The sequence below is a fragment of the Ceraceosorus guamensis genome (genome assembly GCF_003144195.1).
Source record: "Ceraceosorus guamensis strain MCA 4658 unplaced genomic scaffold IE81scaffold_95, whole genome shotgun sequence".
Lineage (NCBI taxonomy): Eukaryota > Fungi > Basidiomycota > Exobasidiomycetes > Ceraceosorales > Ceraceosoraceae > Ceraceosorus > Ceraceosorus guamensis.
Genome location: NW_020290090.1, coordinates 7521 through 27230, shown reverse-complemented (window position 1 = coordinate 27230; position 19710 = coordinate 7521). Strand labels below are relative to the sequence as shown.

Sequence of the window (19710 nt, the reverse complement as noted above, 5' to 3'; positions counted from 1 at the left end):
CAGACGAAGAAGCTGCTCGAGATTGCTGGACTTGTGCTTGTGCTGCCAGAGCCGATGGACGTGGCGGTAGGGGCATCAACCTCGCCGTGAGCGCCTAGGCCGCGCTTTTGGATGCCAGGGTGGGAGCTAAGAAGGCTCAAAGTGTCAAGTCGGCAAGCAAAATGTTGGCCACGTTGACGTTGCTTGGTTTGGTTGTTCACAATCCGAAACGAAGGAAGGGTGCGAGAAGGGACGAGCTACCCCTCGACTACCGGCGGGGTATTGACAATCAGTTGAATCAAGCAGCCGAGATTTGCTTTTAATTTGGAATCAAACCAAAAAGTCTGTGGTGAGTCCAGTCGATTCTTGATTCTGATCCAGGATTCAAGATTCACGATTGGAATTTATGATCATTACTGCAAGTTATCTCGTACGAGAGTGGACGCGGACGCGACGATCCAACAAATACGCGACTGTGACTGCTGGTGCACGCGGTGCCTCTGTTCTGACCTGTCGCCTGCTCACGATCCGCATCCTTCTCACTCCACTCACCACTGCCACATCCAGTCCAGCAGCTGCCGTAGCCCACCCATCTGTCTCTCGCTCTCGAGCACTCCATTGTGCGACCTCCAAATCTCTGCGCTAGCCTGTGCAAGGAAACGCATACGTGTACACGCAGCGAGCAGCGAGTAGGCGACTCACAATGTCGAAGAATGCTCCCAACCCTTCGCTCTTCGTTCGGAATCTTGACAATCGGATAAAGAAACCTGGTGAGTCCCACTGCGCTTGCTGTCTTCTTCTATTTGCCTCATGCAAACCTCGCCCCCCTTTCTTTCTTTCTTTCTCAGAGCTCAAAAGACAATTGTACGTCCTCTTCAATGCGTATGGGAAAGTTTTAGATGTCGTAGCGACTCGGGCGGATGGCATGAGAGGTCAGGCGTTTGTCGTCTTTCAGGATCTGGCCAACGCTACCACAGCCCTCAGAGCTCTAGAAGGGCTTGAATTTTATGGCAAGAGCTTGGTGAGTGAGCGAAAGGGATCGGTAAGCGACACCGGGAAGCAGCGCGAGCTCTCTTGTGCGGTGTGTGTGACGAGGAGGTTAAGCTCCGCACTCTTCTTTGCAGTCAATCGAATACGCTCGGACCATCTCGAAAGCTACATTGGTAGATCAGCACGGTCCCACAGCTCTGTATGATCCCGTCTTGCTTTCCCAAGCCAAGCTGGGCTCCAACGGGGTGCTGAGCACAGCGAGTGGCTCCAATAGCGTGCCCGGGCCGGGCAAGGTGACGATCAGTTCTGCTCAGGCGGAATCCAAAAAGAGCGGCAAGAGAGATAGGGAGGCAGAAGGAAATGTGGGCGAAGGAGATGAGGCGGATAACAAGAGAAAGAAGGTGCAGGGGGAAGAGGGTGACAGCGATGAGGGAGAGGGTGAGTCTTTGTCATGCGTTACGAGCTCGACACCAGCTCAGTCAGATCTCACCGACTTGATCGTCAATTCCCACTTGTGCGACGCGTGCAGCTATGCAAATGGACTCGGACTCGGACTCGGATGCCGAGTCGCAAGGAGAGCGCAGAAGAAATGGCAAAGCGCTGGGAGCGCCGTTGGCAGCGCCAGGAAAGGTGCCCAACGAGGTTCTCTTTTGCGGAGATGTACCCGAAAAGGTTACGCAAGAAGCTCTGGGAGTCTTGTTCAGCCAGTGAGTCGCGGAAATGGGACACGGTGTGTGAGATCGCATTCAATGTCTGAGGCGAAAAGCAAAGCCGAAAGAGGCGTAGAAGGGACAGTGAGAGACCTACTGCACAAATGGATGCTGATCATCCGGAGAGTGGGGCGCGTACCGGGCAAAGCAGCTATCTCGCCACGATCACAAACCGAATCGCGCTGACAATAGTGCACCCTCCCCTCCGTGCGTTGGATTGCGCTCTATTCCCAACCAGGCAAAAAGGCTACGTCTCGCTACAGCATTTCCCAGCCGAGGCATCGCGCAAGCCGCCGACGGCGTATGCGCTCGTAGCATTTTCTGGGACGCAAGAGGCGACATTGGCGCTGGAAAAGATGAGGAATTTCAAGCTTGCTAGTGGAGAAGAGTTGAGCATTGGATTCGCCAAGAGGCGGTGAGGACGGCACGGCACGCAGTGATCCCTTGCAGACTGCACGAAAAGCGCGGGGCAAGGTGATTATGACGCATTTGCCGCGCTGAGCAAACACGGAAGGTGGAGTGGAGTGGGCTTCATATCATGGTTCGTTGAATCCCTGAGATGTGCTCACGTTGTACGTACACCACGTCATGCAAGTCAGCGTGCTCGAATACAATCCTTGCTTTATCCCCTATCAAGCTTTACTCCAGATCGGACATCTTCTCGCGCGCCAGACCGCAAAACTCGGTGAAGATGCGTAGAATTGCTGCGTCAAAAGCTGAGCGAGTCTGCAAACATGAAACGGATGCTTCGTTGGTCGAGTCAAAAGGAAAGAATTTGCGAGTCGAAAGGGCTCCGTATCGATAGCGTGTGCGAATTCTTGAAGCAGTGGGTGTATCAAAAGCTACATGTTGATCTTGATGTCGAAAGTTATTTGGTGCGATCTAGGTCTGACAGGTGCCATGAGGTCGTCATCGGGATCCATGGCGCTTGCGACTCATAGTCTGGTGGCGCGACGGAGAACATTGCATGTACGGTACGAAATGATTCGGAAAGCGCTTGCTCAAAAATTCAGGATTTGTCCGAGGTGCATGGGCAATTCGGCTGCAGAAGACGAATTTGCAATTGTGAGAACTTCTCAGCACTTTTCGCGCCAGCAGAATACAAGCCCAAGCCGCTCACCCATCTTGCATCCCAGTGCTAGTTCCAGGGAGCGCAGCGTTTCCACATCCCCGCGTGAGCCACCCGAGCCGGTGACGACGTTGATACATACGCTGGGTCTGCCCAGTCCCGCGCTTGCGCCTGCAGAAGCAGCGCAAGAGATTCTATGGGGGAAGATGGGATGATGTTCACATGAGCGGCGCTCTCACAGGCAGGCCCGCTTGGTCAGATGACTCACTTTTCCTTGTACTCCTCGACGCTCCTCGGAAGGTCATAGAAGACTACTAGAGGCACTTGATGAACATCTCTAGGGTTGACGGCCAGGTCATGCACCACAAGACATTTCCTGCCCGCCACGTTGCCCGCCGAGCCCGGCCCGCCAACCACCGCATGTGAAGCCGCTTGATAAGCGTTGCCCGTCGTGCTGCCTCCCCTGAACTTGGCCAAAACGCCAGAACGCGTAGATGGTGCCATTTCCTTGGACTGGTGCGGTCGAGCATATTGATACGGTGACTCTGATCAGACGCGGGTCATACCTGAAGCAATATTCGCAACGCGCCTACTTACAAGGGCCAACGCTTCGATGCCTTTGCTGGCCAGCTTGTACGTCACAGCTTCCAGATTTGCGGAGGAAGAGGTGTACACTACCGCTTGACCAAAATCAATGTCCTCCAAAAGGTCCGTAATCACGTCCCTGAAGGGAGAGAGGCGAGGGTCTATCAGAGGCACGTGCAAGTCGCGCGCCACGCATCCAGGCTCACAATTTCATCTCCATGCCATGTTGATTGAAGCTTCCTTGACCAAGCGAAGGCGTCGCTTTCCCGCTGCTTCCTTCCGTTATGGCGACATATACGTAGTACTGTCGAAGTCCGCGCAGGGCCGCGATGACGGAATCGGTCATGGCACCGTTCTGAGCAGGCGGCGCGCTGACGGCATGGGCATAATGTTGCGGTTGCGAATGAGCGCTAGCAAAATTGTGAGCCTGCTGTTGTTGGGAGTGCATCTGAAGCGGTGCAAATCCAGATTGACCTTGAGGGTTCGGACTTTGATAGGTGGGTGTGTTTCCGTGATTGTTACCAAGTCCCATCGTACCGGAGCCCACACTCGGCGAAGAAACGGCACCAGAAGCGACCGCGTTCCAGCCTGAACCAGGATTACCATATGTTGTCGTGGCGAGCAGCGCCCCTCCGCTGCCTTCACGACGAACAAGCACCCTGACGCTTTCCCTCAAGTGGATGGACTGAGCAAAGTTCAAAACGTCTTGCGGGACGGTGTTAGAGAAGATGGCCGTCTGCCTTTCGACAGTGCTCAAGCTGTTCTCCAACGAAGTATACGGATGTCCTGGACCGGAGCTCGCCGGCAATCCGGGCGATACAAGTGGACTGCGCGCAAGGTCGTCGCCAGACGCGCTTCGCGGTGCACTACCTCGGGCAGGTGGCAGTGCCCTCAAAAGAGTAGAGACATAGTCCGCCAAATTCCTTGCGATCAATTGATCGACCTCGTCGAGGACGACTAGTCTGATGTCGGCAAGTGTAATGACATTCGAGCCTCTCAGGGACAGATGATGGAAGACTTCATTCATCTTTTGAGGCGTGCCAACAATCAAGTGAGGCCGACCGGAGACGATATTGTTCGCTTCCTGAGTGGGTTCCACACCTCCTCCAGCCGCAATGTGGACCCTCAGGCCCAGTGCTGCTCCAAGACCCAGAGCCATACGTTGTGCCTGCGTGGCCTGGTCGACGGTAGTACTGATGATGACTGCAATGGGTCCACGTGTACTGTTGTTGGCAATCTGTGGCTCTCCACGGAGCACATTCAAAGTCAGCTGCAGAGCAGGGATGACGTAGCTAGCGATGCGTTCCTGCGTGGGCGGGGCTTGCGCGATGATGTCGCTCCCACGTAGAAGAAAAGGCAAGGCTCTCTGCTGAATCTTGTTGGGCGGTCCAAGGCCGTACTTGAGTATGCACCGAAGCAGATCAATGTGTAGGTTAAGGTGCTCCCACTTCGTGACGACCACGTTGGCGTCGGGAGGTGCCATGGACAAGGCGCTGCCAGCATTGGCCGCTGGACCATTAAGGGAACCGACGTGAGCACCCGGTCCGGCAAATCTACCAGTAGACTCGATGTCCGGAGTGCCATTGCGCGCAGCTCCAAGCGCAGGCGTGCCCATGCTTTCACGGCGAATGTTGGGATTCAGAGCAGGCGAAAAGGCACCTTGACCTACTCCACTCCATCTGCGAGGGTCATTTGGACCCAGAGAATCCTTTTGCCCCGGCGCCTGGTATCCGCCCTGAGAACCTTGATTACCAGGCGGTCCCGCTCCCCAACTCGTGCGATTCGGGTTGTTCCCTGCCCCTCCTCCTGGGCGGGGGCTCAGCCTGCTTTCCGAGCCACTCATGACCTGCGATGCATGTCCCGGATGTATGCCATGCGCCGGACCCGGGCCCCCCACGCGAGGGCTGACGGAGCGCTCATAGGGGTGCATAGAGTTTGGACGTCCGTGAGCTGGTCCCGACAGGTGAGGCGTGCCAGGCATGGTTCCCAATTGCGGCGTGGAGATGTTGCCTCCGAGCTGTGGCGTGCTGCCAGGGCCTAGACCGAGTCCCGCCAGTCCTTGAGTTGGTGGCGCATGCTGCGACGGAGCCCCCTGACTACCCGCACTCTGTTGTCCTTGCTGAATAGCCAGCAATTGCGCTACGCTCCCAGTCAGTGCGCTCATCTGCATGCTGAGCGAACGAACCTCGTCTTGTGCTTGTCCGGTTCCGACCGCAGCCGACTTGACATCGCTAAAAGGAAGAGGGGAATGCGCCTGTCCTCTTGGTGGTGGGTAATTCTGTTGTCCATAGCCCTGAGGCTGCGGTTGGTGCATGTGCCGGGTTCGATCCAGCAAAAGGCTAACATTCCTGCTCAGCCCACTGAGGGTCCTAGTGACATCCTTGAGTCCGCCCTCAAGCCTGATGATGCGATCCAAGACTTCGGTAAACAACGGGGAGGATCGGAGCAAAGCGTCGTTAGCATTGTTAAGGTTGCCTGCAACACCGCCGCGATTGCCATCGAAAGTTGCGGTGTGCGCATCAGTGACCGGAGTAGCAGCTGCGGCTGCTGCGTGACCCAAGCTCTGATGAGAAGTAAATGGTAGCGACTGTATGCTACTTGAAGAGTTGGGACGATCGTGAGGAGGACTTCCGAAAGGCGAGAAAGCCGGGTTGCTGGGCGGTCCGCCAAGCGTAGCGGCGACAGAGGTCGAGCTACCCGTCGCACCGATATTGTTGGGAATAGTCAGACTGGGAAGTGGTGCACCGCCCTGTGGTTGAGCGGAGGAATTTGCGGCTGGCAGTGATAAGAAGGCGCCCGAGGAAGCGAGTGATGGCGAGTGCACCGATCTGGCTGCTGGGAATGGATAGCTGTCTGTGTTGAGACTGCCGCTGCTTCCCGAGCTTGCGTTGCCAGGTTGTTGGCCATTGACCGAACCGTATCCTGCAGGGCTGACGGGGGTTCCGACAGAGCTTTCGCGATTTCGCGCTGATGTGTGAGGTGCTGCACCACCACCTAAGCTTCCACTGCTGCTCGATGCATTCATCACTCTAGGATTCGCTGTCACCTCTGACGAGTCGGCATTGTTGGAGGATACATGCGTGGTCATCCGTGGCTCCTCCTCCGCCTCCTCCTCCTCGTCACCATCCACCAGCTGACCGACCATACTCGCGCCGCGATGGTCCGCATCGTCATCCGTCTCTTCCGCAGTAGAAGCCGCGAGGGCAGCAGCGCTGGGAATGTTGCGCATGGCAGGTCGCTGTGATGCGTCTGCGAGATCTGCTCGAGGTGTCTGATCGATGTCGGGCGATCTGTCTTCCACTAGCAGCGCAGGCATACTGGCAAGCTCGCTCGCTTCCCCGCTTGATGGCATTTGTAGATGAGACGAGGCGCTGACAAAGCTGGGTGAAGGGGACCTCAGGCTGGCTGAGCGATAGGGTGATGCAGCCCTATCTAGTCCCCTCGCGGCGCCGTCACCCGACTGAGAGCCTTGGCTGGGGCGATTGAACAGGTTTGCAGTGCCAGTGCCTAGACCACCGGACGAAAAGACTGAGTCCGAGCTTGCTTGAGGGCTGGGTGAAGCGGCTCCGCTACCGCGATGACCGCCTATCGCACCGAATGGACCGCCGCTGAGGGTTGGCGTGCCGCTGCGTGAGGAAGGTTGCGCTGCTCTGGAAGGGCGACGCTCGACGCTGACTCCTGGCGAAAGCTGAGAAGCTAGAGAGCTGGCCATGGTCAAGGGCCGTGCACAAATGAAAAGAGAAGCTGCAGCGGTCGAGCACAGCACCCTTGGCGATCTTCAAGCGTCGTTGTATGGCCTTGAGTATGAGATGGTGAACGATGATGCAGGGGACCTCTTGGGTTCGACAAGAAGTGTACAAGAGCACGAGGCTAAGCAGAGCTCAATCACAGTCACAATCAAGAATGAAGCGGCCCCTCACGACCCTGGACTCGCGACTGGTGACTTGACTGCTTCACCGTGCTGCTGTGACTCTGAACTGGATTTTGGACTCAAGACTCGCGACTGCTGACTCTTGACTGTGACTCTTGACTCGGATGAATGTGGATCGCGAATCACCAATCGTGAATGCACACACAAACGCGCGCGCACTCGTGATTTGCGGACTCTGAATCAGTCACAGTCAGAACCGCAATCTTGACGAAGGCGCGCCTAGCGCGGCGATGCAAGGCAAATTTTGAGCTGCTGCTGCTGCTGCTGCTGCTGCTGCTGCATGCTCTGCTGCTGCATGCTCTGCTGCTCCTGCTCCTGCTCCTGCTCCTGCTCCTGCTCCTGCTCCTGCTCCTGCTGATGCTGCTCCTGCTGCTACTCACACTGCTGTGACTGTGTGACTGCTGGCTCTTTGGCTGGAGCAGCGCCAGGATCAGCAATCGCAATCACAATCCCCAACACGAACATGACTCTATCGTGAGCGGATGTGCAGCGTGTCGGCAAGAAAGTCATCATCAGACTCCAGCAACACATCCTCCCTCGCACTTTGTGAACATGCATATACATATATATATATGGTCATCCTTACCATGAAGCGCGCACTCGAGCGCGGGGGCCTGGCCTTGACAAGCTTCTTCTGCAGTTGAGCCATCTACGACCACACCATGCTGATCACCATTTGTGATTCACTCGACTCATCAGACTACTCAAACTGTCGTCAGTGGCTCACTCGACTCATCAGACTACTCAAACTGTCGTCAGTGGCTCAGCTCTGTGTGGATTGGAAGCCCCTATAATCTTGAATAGCTTACAAGTGGTGGGACACGCACAGCAGGTATAGACAGACGCAGACGTGCAGCAATTAAGCAGCAAGCAGCAAGTGCTCAATTTAGCATGTCACGCACCAGCGGCACTTACGACAAGCGCATATATACAATCACGAGTCGTGAAGCATCGCGTACGTGAAATGGTGAATTGAATGGCCAGGATCGCGTTATGTCCATATTCAACATTCAAGATTCACATTCTGATTGTGATTCAGTCCGTGCACACTCGCGATACTCCTCTCGCGACTCGTGACTCGTGACTTCGTGATTGCACGCGCGGACGCGTCAAAGAGTCGAATGCGCGCAATCTCTCTCGGCCGATAGAGAAGCGGCACGGCGGCTGCGTGCTGCGCCCGACGTGCAGGGACTTGGCCTGGAAGCATCGACCGTCGATCATGGATGCAACAACAAATGGCGCTCTTTCCATGTACCAACTTCAACGGTGAGGAAGGTGCCGATGGCTGGCCCCAGAGCGCGAAAAAGGCTCAAGATATGTGTCTTCTGGTACTGATTTACCGGCTGGGTGTCCAGTGTCTGTCCTTCAAGACGGAAGCCATTCAAGGGTCAAGAGCACAGGTCATCGACGCAAGGTGACAGATGTAACGCCAACCGTGGGCGAATTAATTGTAGGATCTCGGATCGCTTGTCGCATCCTGAATAGGAGCTGCATGGTCATCTTCGCATCCGACGAGACGATGGAGCAGCACAGTCAGGCTTCAAAGAATGAGTTCGCAACGTCTCTCCTTCAGCAGACTCCTCTATTCCGCTTGCGTCTGATCAACATCGATCACGTGCTGTGCGACCCAACACCTTACGACCGAGCTACATCAGCTTTCAATCCGCCAGACCAGCCTCTGCTGCGCAAAGTGCCCGTGCTACGCATCTTTGGTGCCACACCGCAGGGACAAAGAGTGTGCTGTCATGTCCACGGCGTGTTTCCCTACACGTACATCGAATACACTGGCAGTCTTCGACCAGATTTTGGTAAGCAAGCACACACGATCCGCCTTCATGCATTCGCAACTCACTTGACGCATCGCACCCATGCTCGCAGTCCTTTCCTACATCTCGCGCCTCGGAAGGAGCCTGAACGCATGCATCTCAGCCTCCCTGCGCAAGCTGTCCACCACCTCTTCCCACATCGCATCCATCCATTTGGTGCAAGGCGTGCCTTTCTACGGCTACCATGTCGCTCCGCACTACTTTCTCAAAATCTCCTTTGTCGACCCCACCCACAACTTTCGCCTGGCCACGATCCTTCAGAGCGGCAAGGTGCTCGGCACCAAGTTCCAGCCGTACGAGTGCCATATTCGGTATCTACTCCAATTCATGCTCGACTACAACTTGTACGGTTGCGACTTTGTGGATCTAGAGCATGTCAAATTCAGGCTGCCGGTTCCTGGTGAGCGATTTCGGCAAAGCCCGTCCATGCTTAGGCATTTCAATTGAAGTACACTCTGTCCCCAACAACCTTTAGAATCGGCAGGGAACAATCTTGGCGCAGATTTGTGGACGAAGGAGACCATCGCGCCATCACTTATTCAGGACGACCTGTACCACCGCATCTCATTCTGCGCGCTCGAGATCGACACCAAGGCTTCCTCCATCTTAAATCGACGCCTGCTGAAAGAACGACCGATCCACTCAAAGATACCCGAAGCGAGACCTTCCTCCAGTGCGCTTGCGCAAAAGCTAGTACCTTCATTAACCGATCTATGGCAGGAAGAGCAAAAACGGCGGAAAAGGGATGGACTGCCGCCTAGTATCCCGGAGCCGGACTCGGTGGGAGAGAAGAGAAAGTACAAATCAGGCGAAGCTCCTAGATGGATGGCGAGCGACAGGTTCGATGCCTCGTTGAGCGAGAGGCTAGCTGTGGATACAAAGATCAGAGAGGAAAAAGGATGGGACAGCAAAATGTACGAAGGCGGCACCTCTTACGATCGCTACATTGTCAGTGCCTTCGATTCTGTCGAACTCTTTCACCACAGTGAACACGAGTATGAGCCAGAGCCTACGCAGAACCAGGCTGGACCAAAACAAGAATTTGAGGGATCGATAGGCCCCCGAATGTACGATTTGGAATTTACTCTAACACAGCGCCGCGCCACACAGCAGCAGGCACGTTCAAATCCCGCTTCGTCGGTCTCTGGCAGTCCGACCAAATTGGACTCCGTACCAAGCTCCCAGAGCGCAGAGGGCAACGATGTCATTCATGCGGGTGGAAGCAGCCTCGACGACTTGTTGTCTGCATCGCAGCACACTTCTACGAGCTTAGATGAAGATGTGGATACCAGCTTCTTCCAGAGCAGCGCGTTCCAAGAGGCGATGCGAGAGGTGGAGAAGGCAGCGATTGGTGCCGAGAGGGGCGAAAATCTTGGAGATGAACACGATCCGCTCGATTTGATGCCCAAAGAGCGCACTGCGGACGCAAGCAGGTCTGCACCCACTACGCCTTCGAGAGGAGGACGTTTTGTACCACGAACGCCCACTTCGCTTCGAAAGACGCCCACTTCGACCCAATCGACGCCTGCGAAGAGACCCAGCGATGCGTTTGTGACGCCTACGAAGACGAAGCAGCACAAACTGAGCGAAAGCAAAGCGTCTGAAACGTCTGTGACACGAGCACAAGCGCGTTCACCCGATGCCGAGGATGAGGCCACGCCAAAAAGGAGCGCCACGGATCCTATACAGCCAGGCAGTGGCGCTGACAAGATGCGCCAGTATCTGGGGAGCAGCCAGGAATGGAGGGTCAGGCCGGATAGCGACCTGAGTCAAAATAGTCATAGTCAGCTCTCAGAGACGGGCGATGGACGTGACCGGAGTACTCGGAGGGATCGAATGATCAGCAACCAATCTGATGGTAGTTCAGCCACAGAGGCATCCAGAGGCGTGCGATTTGCGGACTCGGCAATGGATTCCGCAGGGCCAAGCGTTCGTATCTCGCATCAGCGTGTGGAGTCGTCCAGCTCGACGGGTAAGAACACTGGAAGCTCGACCTCTGTGACGGAACCCAGCGCATCGCACGACTCTCTCGCATCCGCTTCAGATCGCTCCGCCAAGCCTACGAAAGCTTGGCAGTACGGAGTGCCAGCTCCCCTCACTTCAGAGGTGGTCAACTCTTTCGGGTTCTTTGGATTGCCAACGATTGACTACCAGGATCCGTACTACTCTAATCCTGCCGACGTACCCAAATCAGCTCGAGAGTACGCAGGAAGGAACTTCAAATTCAGCAGCAAGACTGTCAAATTTCTGCAACCTTTCTTTGCAGCACCGCCGGATGAGAGCGACTCCGTGCTGAGCCCTACAAAGGCTGCTCGGGATACAAGAGAAGCGCAAAAGGCGGCTCGGCATGCTCGAGCGCTGAGTAAGCATCAGTACCAGTGGACGTTCTGCGCTTCTCCACCACCTCGACATCGTGTGCAGGAATGGTGCGGGAAGCATCGGCAGTCATCTGCCGGTCTGCTAGCTGCGCCTACGACGCGCACCTCCAACTTGGCTCCCCCGCGGCAACAGGGCGGAAAAGCTACTCAAGCTGCCAACACCGGATTCAAGCTCAGTCAGCGAAAGCCCACTGTGCTGGCTGAAGAGAAGCAACACATGACCACGTTTGCTATCGAAGTGCACATCTGCACCAGAGGCTCGCTCATGCCCGACCCACGCAAAGATCCCATCTCCGCCATTGCCTACAGCTACCAAAACGAAGACGAGAATTTAGAGGACACGGGTAGCAGACCGAACCTGCTCAGCGGACTGATTCTGTGTACGCCGGACGAGGGTGCCGAAAATGGCGCTGGTCTGCTCAAGCCGGAACGACTAGGTCTGGGGAGGCTCAAAGTTGACATCGTTTCCAGCGAACTCGACCTTTTCAACAGTCTTATCGATCTGGTCAGGGCGCTAGACCCAGAGATACTTGTAGGCTGGGAAATTCACAACAGCTCGTGGGGCTATGTCATCGAACGAGCACTTCGAGAGCTGGATTTTGAGCTCATTGCTGAGCTAGGTAGGGTCAATACCGGCTCGACTGGCATCAAGGGCGACAAGTGGGGCTACACGCAATCATCAGCGATGAGAGTGACGGGCAGACATCTGCTGAACATTTGGAGACTGATGCGCGGCGAATTGACTCTTGGCCAGTACACGTTTGAGAACGTCGTCTTTCAATTGTTGAGAAGGCGAACGCCTAGATTTGACCATGCGACTTTAACAAAGTGGTATAGGTCTGGCGTGCCGCACCTGGTCAGAAAGACGCTGCTGTACTGGATGGACAGAGTGGAGACGGATCTGGAAATCCTGGAAAATTCGGAGCTCATTTTCCGCACAGCGGAATTTGCTCGCATATACGGCGTGGACTTTTTTTCCGTCATCAGCAGGGGTAGTCAATTCAAGGTGGAGTCGGTCATGCTTCGCATTGCGAAGCCGGAAAACTTTATCCTTCCTAGTCCGAGTCAGCAGCAGGTGGGAGAACAAAATGCGGCGGAGGATCTTCCTCTCGTGATGGAACCTCAAAGCGCCTTTTATAAAGGGCCGCTTGTAGTGCTAGACTTTCAAAGTCTTTATCCTAGCATCATGATAGCGTACAACATCTGCTACTCGACGTGCTTGGGCAGAGTTAACAAGTTCAAAGACACTTGGAAGCTTGGCTTTACCGAGTATGCACCACCCGACGGTCTGCTTTCGCTGCTGATCGAGGATTGCTTTGTGTCTCCTAATGGACTGGTGTACGCCAAGCCACACTTGCGCAAGAGTCTACTTGCGAAGATGCTGACCGAGATCCTGGACACGCGCGTCATGGTCAAAGGTAGTATGAAGGGCTCCAAAGATCGAGCATTCAAGCGGCTCCAGAATGCTCGGCAGCTGTCCCTCAAGCTCCTCGCCAATGTGACTTATGGCTACACAAGCGCCACATTCTCTGGGCGCATGCCATGTGTCGAGGTAGCGGACAGCATCGTGCAGTACGGCCGAGAAACCCTGGAGAGGGCCATCACTACCATTCATGCAACGGCAGAATGGGGTGCCCAGGTAGTGTATGGGGACACGGACAGTCTGTTCATATACCTTCCTGGGCGCAGCAAGGACGATGCATTTCGTGTAGGAAACGCGATGGCCGAGACCATCTCTGCCGACAATCCTGCTCCTGTCAAGCTCAAGTTTGAAAAGGTGAGCATGACCCCTGCCTCTGCACACGCTGAAAGGTACTGACGTGGGCGATTGAAACGGCGTAGGTCTACCTGCCGTGTCTTCTCATGGCAAAGAAACGCTATGTTGGCTTCATGTACGAGACGCCAAATCAAGAAGAGCCTGCCTTCAACGCCAAGGGCATCGAAACCGTCCGTCGGGATGGCTTTCCAGCGCAGCAGAGAATGGTCGAAGCTTGCATTCGCATCTTGTTCCGCACGCAGGATCTGTCTCTCATCAAATCCTACTGCCAGAGACAGTGGAGAAAGATCATGGAAGGCCTGGTCCCCTTTCAAGACTTCATCATCGCGAAAGAGGTTCGGCTGGGCACATACAGGTAGGTGTGGTTCTGCGCGCAATTTCTGGCGGTGATCGATGGCATGCCAATCAAAGCGATTCATTCCCACCTGCAGCGAGAAAGGCGTTCCGCCGCCTGGTGCGGCGATCGCTACCAGGCGGCTCATGATGGACAGACGCAATGAGCCCCAGCATGCCGAGCGTGTTCCGTACATTATAAGCCAGGGTCAACCCAGAGCGAAGCTGAACGACCAAGCCGTTTCGCCTGAACAGATGCTCGAGAATCCGTGAGTCGGCAAGTGTGCGTCGGAGCCTAGGACGTAATCGTGACTAAAAGTGCGCACCCTCTGTGTCCATTCCTCATGGCCCAGCGCACTACGCATCAACGCAACGTACTACATTGAGCGTGGTCTGCTGCCTCCGTTGGAGAGAATCTTCAACTTGATGGGCGCCGACGTCTGGTCCTGGTACAGAGAGATGCCAAGAGTGGTGCAGAGCAACAGCCTTCATTTTGGACTTGCTGGGCCACCATCTCCAGCAGAGTCGAATGCCGTCAAAGGCAAGGATGTGGGCCTCAAAGCGTCCTCGGACTTGCCAATGGCTGGCAGAATGACGCTGACGGATCACTATCGATCTGATCATTGTCTCGTCTGCGGACACAAGACCGAGCAGGGTGAGTGAGGAATCTCGCGCCAGATTCTCGTCTTTACGACGTTCCGCGCAACTCCCCCAATCTCAGCAGCCCATGCATGCATGCTCACGCGCTTGCGCCCCCGCTCCTCGAACGCCTGCCCAGGCGTGTGCATCGATTGTCGTCAATCACCTCGCGACGCGCTCTCCATGCTCTTGACGGACGTATCGCGCAGCACGTGCCGTCTGATCAGCATCATGCGAGTATGCGCTTCGTGCGCCTCTACCACTGGTCAATCCTCCTCCTCCTCCTCCTCCTTCGCCGCATCCCTCGACACGCCCGCACACCCACAAAGCAGCAGCAGCAGCAGGCACAATTGCCACAATCACAATCACCCTCCTCCTCCTCCCTGCCTATCCGTCGATTGTCCGGTACTGTACGAGCGCGTCGGAGCTAAAAGAGACTTGGATAGGGCTGCTAGGATTCAACAATACGTAGAGGTGATGCTCGAACAGTGAAAGCTGTCCTATTTTCCCACAACCCGCACAACCCCGCAAATCCTAGCAGACCGAATGTGTGTATAGTAGTCGAATCGCCTTTTGCATTTCATGCTGCTGCTGTCACAGTCTTTTCTTTCGTGAGGCTTCATGTCTTGTGCCTGGAGAGGCATGGGCCGCGGTGCAAGGGCCCCACGGGAAATCGACTGCTGTTCAATATATGAGCAGGCACCACGGTCCGTGATCAACTTAATCTCTCGAGCCGGCATTTCAATTCAGGCACACGAGGCGGGCGGGGCGAGCGACCCGCCGGGTAAGCGCCACGTAAGCGCCACGGTTCACACGGAAATGAAAGCGGAGGTCAACAAACATTGGGATTGATGCGTCCGTGACGGGGGTGGCGCAGCTGCGCTGTGCGGAGATGCGAACTAGGAGAGGATTAGAAGTTTGTCGAATCGCAGACAAAAAGGGACGCATATGGGCAAAAAGGCTTGAGAGTTGGCTGGTGTGAACCATGATCTGTGGGTTGGGCAAGTGTGGAGGCGAAAAAAGAGACGAGGCGGATTTGCGTTCGGGGGCTGGTGCGCCTCACTTTGAGATGCGGAACGCGTGTTGATGACGACGATTGTCCATTGGGCGAGGGAGCTGCTGCCGGTAATGCGGCGCCCAGATGACCGTGACGAATGGCAAAGCTAGGGGCGCTTTGCTTAGTCGAAGTCGGGCTCGGGGACACCGGTGGGCGCAGAGCGAGCGTGTGCGTTCCTGCGGTAAGGTGTCTGGGTAGCAGCGCGGTTCTTGACGGAAGCGCGAGCAACGCAGTTGGAGGAAGCTCCGGGAGCGTGAGCTCCGGGGGTCTTGGCCTGGCCCTGGTAGAAGGTGGAGACGGAGCCGTTCTTCTTGGTGTAAACACCGGGGTAGCCGCCGTTCTCACCCTCGCAGTCATCGAAACCGTCACCGTAGTTGCCGGGGTGGTTCCACATAGCTCCCATAACGTCGTAGATGTGGGGGCAGAGCTTCTTGGCGTCCTTTCCAGGAGTGCCGCTCAGGCAGGCACGGAAGGAGAACTCGGTGGCGGACATGAAGCTGGACCACTCCTTGGATTGGACCCATTGTCCCTCGCGACCCTTGAAGTTGCGAGAGAAGACGAGGCCTCCGGGAGGGTTACCAGCTCCAGTAGCACCGTGGGGGTCGAGCTCACCGCCCTCATCACCAGCGTCAATCTTCATGCTGGTGAAGTCACCGAAGCCAGTGACCTGAACAAAGGTGGGGGTCTTGAGGAAGTGTGCCTTCTTGATGGTGCCGTCGGGAATGAGACGGGTGCCGTAGCCGGAGCGAGTGCAGTAAGAGTACATCTTCTCCTCTTGAGCACCGACGGTTCCCTGCTTCTGGGGAGCTGTGTGTGATGATGGTGAAAGGACGAAATTAGGAACCGTGCGGGTAGCGATACAACATCCCTGGCATACACTCACCCCAGAGACAGAAGTCAGAGACACTGTTGATGAAGATGTTCTGGCACTTGGACTTGGGGTTGGAAGCGCCGTACTGCTTGCACTGGTTGGTACCGATTTGGCCCTGATGGTGAACGCGAAGGGTGTGTGAGTCAGCACGAGCGATACTGAAGATGTCTGTTGACCAGCGCTGAAGAGCCATCCAAGTCGTCCACGAAACAGGCATGCCTGGCTTCGCGTAGGAAAGCATGCCATGTGCAAAGCGGCATAGATCACCGGCCCCGTACTAGGGCTTGAAGGGAGCTTCAAGAACCGTCGTCCCTCCCTCCATCGACGTCCAACAACCTTGACTCACCTCCTCCCACTTGTCTGGCAGGTTGCTGACGGAGAAGTTGGGCTTGTTCTGAGCCTCAACCATGACGGCCGAAGATACGGCCACAGCCAGGACGGCAAAAGCAGAAGAGATTTGAACCATTGTTGCGATCGAAGGTTTGTGTGTGTTGAGGGTTTCGGAGGAGGGGCAAATGCGAAAGAGTGTGTGGTTGTTTTGAAGAATCAAGAGCCGATACGGGGGCTGGGAGAAGTTGAGTGAGGTCTTGAGTACGGGAAGTGGAAGTGGGGTTCGGGGAGGAGTGTTGTGGAGATGAGGGACGGGTGAGAGCGACTGTATTTGCGTGGCTTTGAATCAAAATCTGGTAGTGGGCAGGGGCAGGGGCAGGGGCAGGGGCAGGGGCAGAGCGCGGGGTGATATCAGCCTTGGGTTTGAGAGTTGCAAGCTCTGTGTGCGGCCTTGCGCCGGCAGGCTCGTTCAGGGCAGCCTTTGCCCTACTGCGATGCGCTCGCTGCATTGCACTGCAGGACTGGTGCGTAGTCACGAGTGTACTGCATGTATGAGAGCTGCTGAACGGTCGCGCTCGGGTGCTAGTTGGCATCAGCACTTCGTGTGTATGTTCGGCGACCATTGATCGACGCACAAGAGCGTGCGTGCCATGCTTGCCTGCCTTCGTAAGCGTCGTGGGCAGCGTGGGTGTTTGTCTCTTTGGGGGGGGGGTTCATCCCTCGAGACTGATGAGCCAGACAACAGCAGAAGAGAGACTGTCGCAGTGGCTGGCAGGGGCGCGCCAGAAGTTCTGTGCATCTCATGCGAGCTACGTTGCGAAGGGGGCGGACATGCGAGAACCTGCATGCATGACCTGCATATTCGCATCAGAAGAGCCTCTCCCCGCCCTCCCAGTGTGAGTGAAGTGGCCTGGCTGCTCTATCCGCGCCTCAATCTTTTGTATATGTAGCGGTCGGTCGGTCGAGCTCGAGCCTCGAGCCTCGCCTTGCAAACGGCGGCTGACCGCTGATGCATGGCGGTGCCGTGGCTCAGCACCGTCGGCACTGCAACACCCTACGCGCATGGACGGGAACCGCGGGGCTTGGTTCATCAGTTCGGCAGCACGAGCAGCCTCGCCTCGCCCCGGAAGACCAACCCATGGAACACCATGCAACCCCACTCACGTTCCAAACTGACCCGTCGCAAACCCCAAGCCCCCTCATCAGCTAGCCAAGGACGAGGGGCTGAGGGGCTTGCTTCCCTCCGACCAGAGACTTGTGAATGTCAGAGAGGCGGGCGCGATCCGTTCAGCCATGCTCACATGCTTCCGCGTTTAAGCAACAGCCAATTCTTCTATACCGGGTCCCGTGGCCATTACAATTGAAACTGGCGTCTCCAGCAACAATAACGAGCCTTTCGCAATGCTCGATGAACGTCTTTCGGCGTACACATTCGGAGTTGCTTGGCAGACATGATATCAACTTTAAGACCGCAGCAGCAAGAACAGCCAGCCAGCCAGCAGCTGGGCACATGCAGTATCCGCAGAAGACTGTCCTGTCGTCACACAGAGAGAAGAGCGTCCAGATTTAGAAACGATCACCCCACCTCTGCACTCTGCTTGATGCGTATTTGTGCTTCATGTTGCGGTCGGCAGATTTCAGCTTGCCGCTTCTCAAGTCACGCTTACAAGAAGGCCGAGCTCAAACGCTAGTCTAGTAGTCGCACAACGTCGATCTCCCTTCATTCATGCCGTGAAAATGCCCTTCATTTCTCGCGATTTTCGATCGAGGCAGATCTCCGGGGCTCTTGCGCTGCTGCTGGGTGCGATTCGGGCAACGAGGCGGCCTCATCGCGGCGGGACATGAATTCGAGCGCGCATATGCATCTTCGTGCATCCATCGGTCCAGGCTCGCGATGGCTTATTGGGCCTTTGGACGGCCAGCAAGCCCGCGACCGCACATCCCCGCCGGGGCGCGGCGGGCGGCAAAGGCAGAATGTTCATGCGCGCGCGTGAGCATCATGCTGGCGAGACTCGCGTGCGGGTGGCGCGCGGAGATGCCCGCTCGAGTAATTGCTGAGTCGACTTGTGACTTGAGCAAATAGAACCAGCACGAAACAGATACGTTATGAATATGCAAAGAGGTCGGGCGGGATGCTCAGAGCGTGGCGCTGCATGAGGCTTGCATATGCTGCATACCTGCAGATGCATGCATGCAGATGTCTCTCGCACAGTCGAGCTGTGCTGTATACGCGCAATCACCTGCTTTAATTCGTATTTGCTCTGGCGCGTTTTGTCTTTTCCGCGGCTGCGCGGTACCGATCGATCGACTCCATGGGAGCCGCTGCTGCCCGGCCGTGTGACAGCTCCGCTTCTGACGATTCAAGAGAGTCACGAGTCACGATCGAGTTCGCGAGTCGTTCGTTGCGAGTCGTTCGTTGCGAGTCGTTCGTTGGTCTATCAAGTCACATCAGTCGCATGTCTCGAAGTCGTGCGTGACCTTCATCTCACCGTGCGTACAACAATTGCGGGTGCATGGGTGCATTCAACATTCACGTGATTACAGCAGGTCCGCAATCGCCAGTGGTGCGCATGCAAAGGCTTCTGATCAGGTGCTCGCAACGCGCTACTCGTGACTGTACATGCCGAGGTCTGACGTGCTGGCAATCAACCTCGTACTCTTGCGCGTCATCTTCACTCCACGCAAAGCTCCTCTCATAAAGTTTTTGTATCCTTTCGTGAATAAAGGCAAGAGATGCATCGCCCTCGAGATGGACGGGGAATCAAAGCGCACACAGCAGCACGTACGTACGGCGCACAATCAAGGGTCCTCCTCCCACCATGCACAATCCCCGCCCCGCTTAACCCTAACCCCTCGCCATACTCGATCGCAAAAGTCTGGGCGCATGGGGCCCTGCTCTTTTGGTTCAAAAAAGCGCAAAGAGGGGGGTGTGTGTCGAGGGTACATAACTATACAAAAGCTTCCTTGCCCCCCCACCCCCCTTCCAAGCTTTCGCGACTGCCAAGAACAACAAGGGCATGCGCGTCTCGCACCCCCCCCCCCTGGCCCAGAACACGCGCGTGGCGCTCGCTCCCCGCTGCCGTCGCGCGTCTATAGGCGGCTTGATTGATCCCGCAGTAGTGGCGCTCAGCCTCGGCGTGTATCGACGATCGTCTCGTCTGGTCAAGGTGCCTCCAAAGCACTTTGGCATCACACCACCACGGCCTCACGTTCCAGCTCAACTCGAAGGGGGGGG

The 19710-nt window shown here is 56.0% G+C and overlaps 5 protein-coding genes across 5 annotated transcripts; 3 read left to right on the top strand and 2 right to left on the bottom strand.

Moving 5' to 3' along the window:
• The first annotated feature begins 505 nt into the window (after positions 1-505).
• IE81DRAFT_326188 (hypothetical protein) lies at positions 506-2315 on the top strand. Its single transcript, XM_025514749.1, has 5 exons — positions 506-749; positions 828-1000; positions 1104-1407; positions 1499-1676; positions 1918-2315. The coding sequence occupies exons 1-5, from the start codon at positions 683-685 to the stop codon at positions 2096-2098; spliced, it is 903 nt and encodes a 300-aa protein (XP_025366936.1). The 5' UTR covers positions 506-682; the 3' UTR covers positions 2099-2315.
• A 440-nt stretch (positions 2316-2755) lies between these two features.
• IE81DRAFT_294348 (P-loop containing nucleoside triphosphate hydrolase protein) lies at positions 2756-4816 on the bottom strand (the record flags this gene model as incomplete). Its single annotated transcript, XM_025512052.1, has 4 exons — positions 2756-2942; positions 3017-3216; positions 3346-3494; positions 3823-4816. 4 exons carry the CDS (start codon positions 4814-4816, stop codon positions 2756-2758), a joined length of 1530 nt encoding a protein of 509 aa, XP_025366935.1.
• A 3703-nt stretch (positions 4817-8519) lies between these two features.
• IE81DRAFT_368809 (hypothetical protein) lies at positions 8520-14817 on the top strand. The gene is made up of 7 exons (XM_025517178.1): positions 8520-9072; positions 9143-9490; positions 9566-13245; positions 13311-13600; positions 13677-13847; positions 13932-14233; positions 14357-14817. The coding sequence occupies exons 1-7, from the start codon at positions 8757-8759 to the stop codon at positions 14707-14709; spliced, it is 5460 nt and encodes a 1819-aa protein (XP_025366934.1). The 5' UTR covers positions 8520-8756; the 3' UTR covers positions 14710-14817.
• A 282-nt stretch (positions 14818-15099) lies between these two features.
• On the bottom strand, positions 15100-16630 carry IE81DRAFT_326185 (hypothetical protein). The gene is made up of 3 exons (XM_025514748.1): positions 16492-16630; positions 16158-16260; positions 15100-16081 (listed from the first exon to the last, which is right to left on the bottom strand). The coding sequence occupies exons 1-3, from the start codon at positions 16609-16611 to the stop codon at positions 15396-15398; spliced, it is 909 nt and encodes a 302-aa protein (XP_025366933.1). The 5' UTR covers positions 16612-16630; the 3' UTR covers positions 15100-15395.
• Positions 16631-18778: 2148 nt separating this feature from the next.
• Positions 18779-19710, top strand: IE81DRAFT_257845 (hypothetical protein). The gene has a single exon (XM_025511369.1). It carries the CDS (start codon positions 19096-19098, stop codon positions 19582-19584), a length of 489 nt encoding a protein of 162 aa, XP_025366932.1. The 5' UTR covers positions 18779-19095; the 3' UTR covers positions 19585-19710.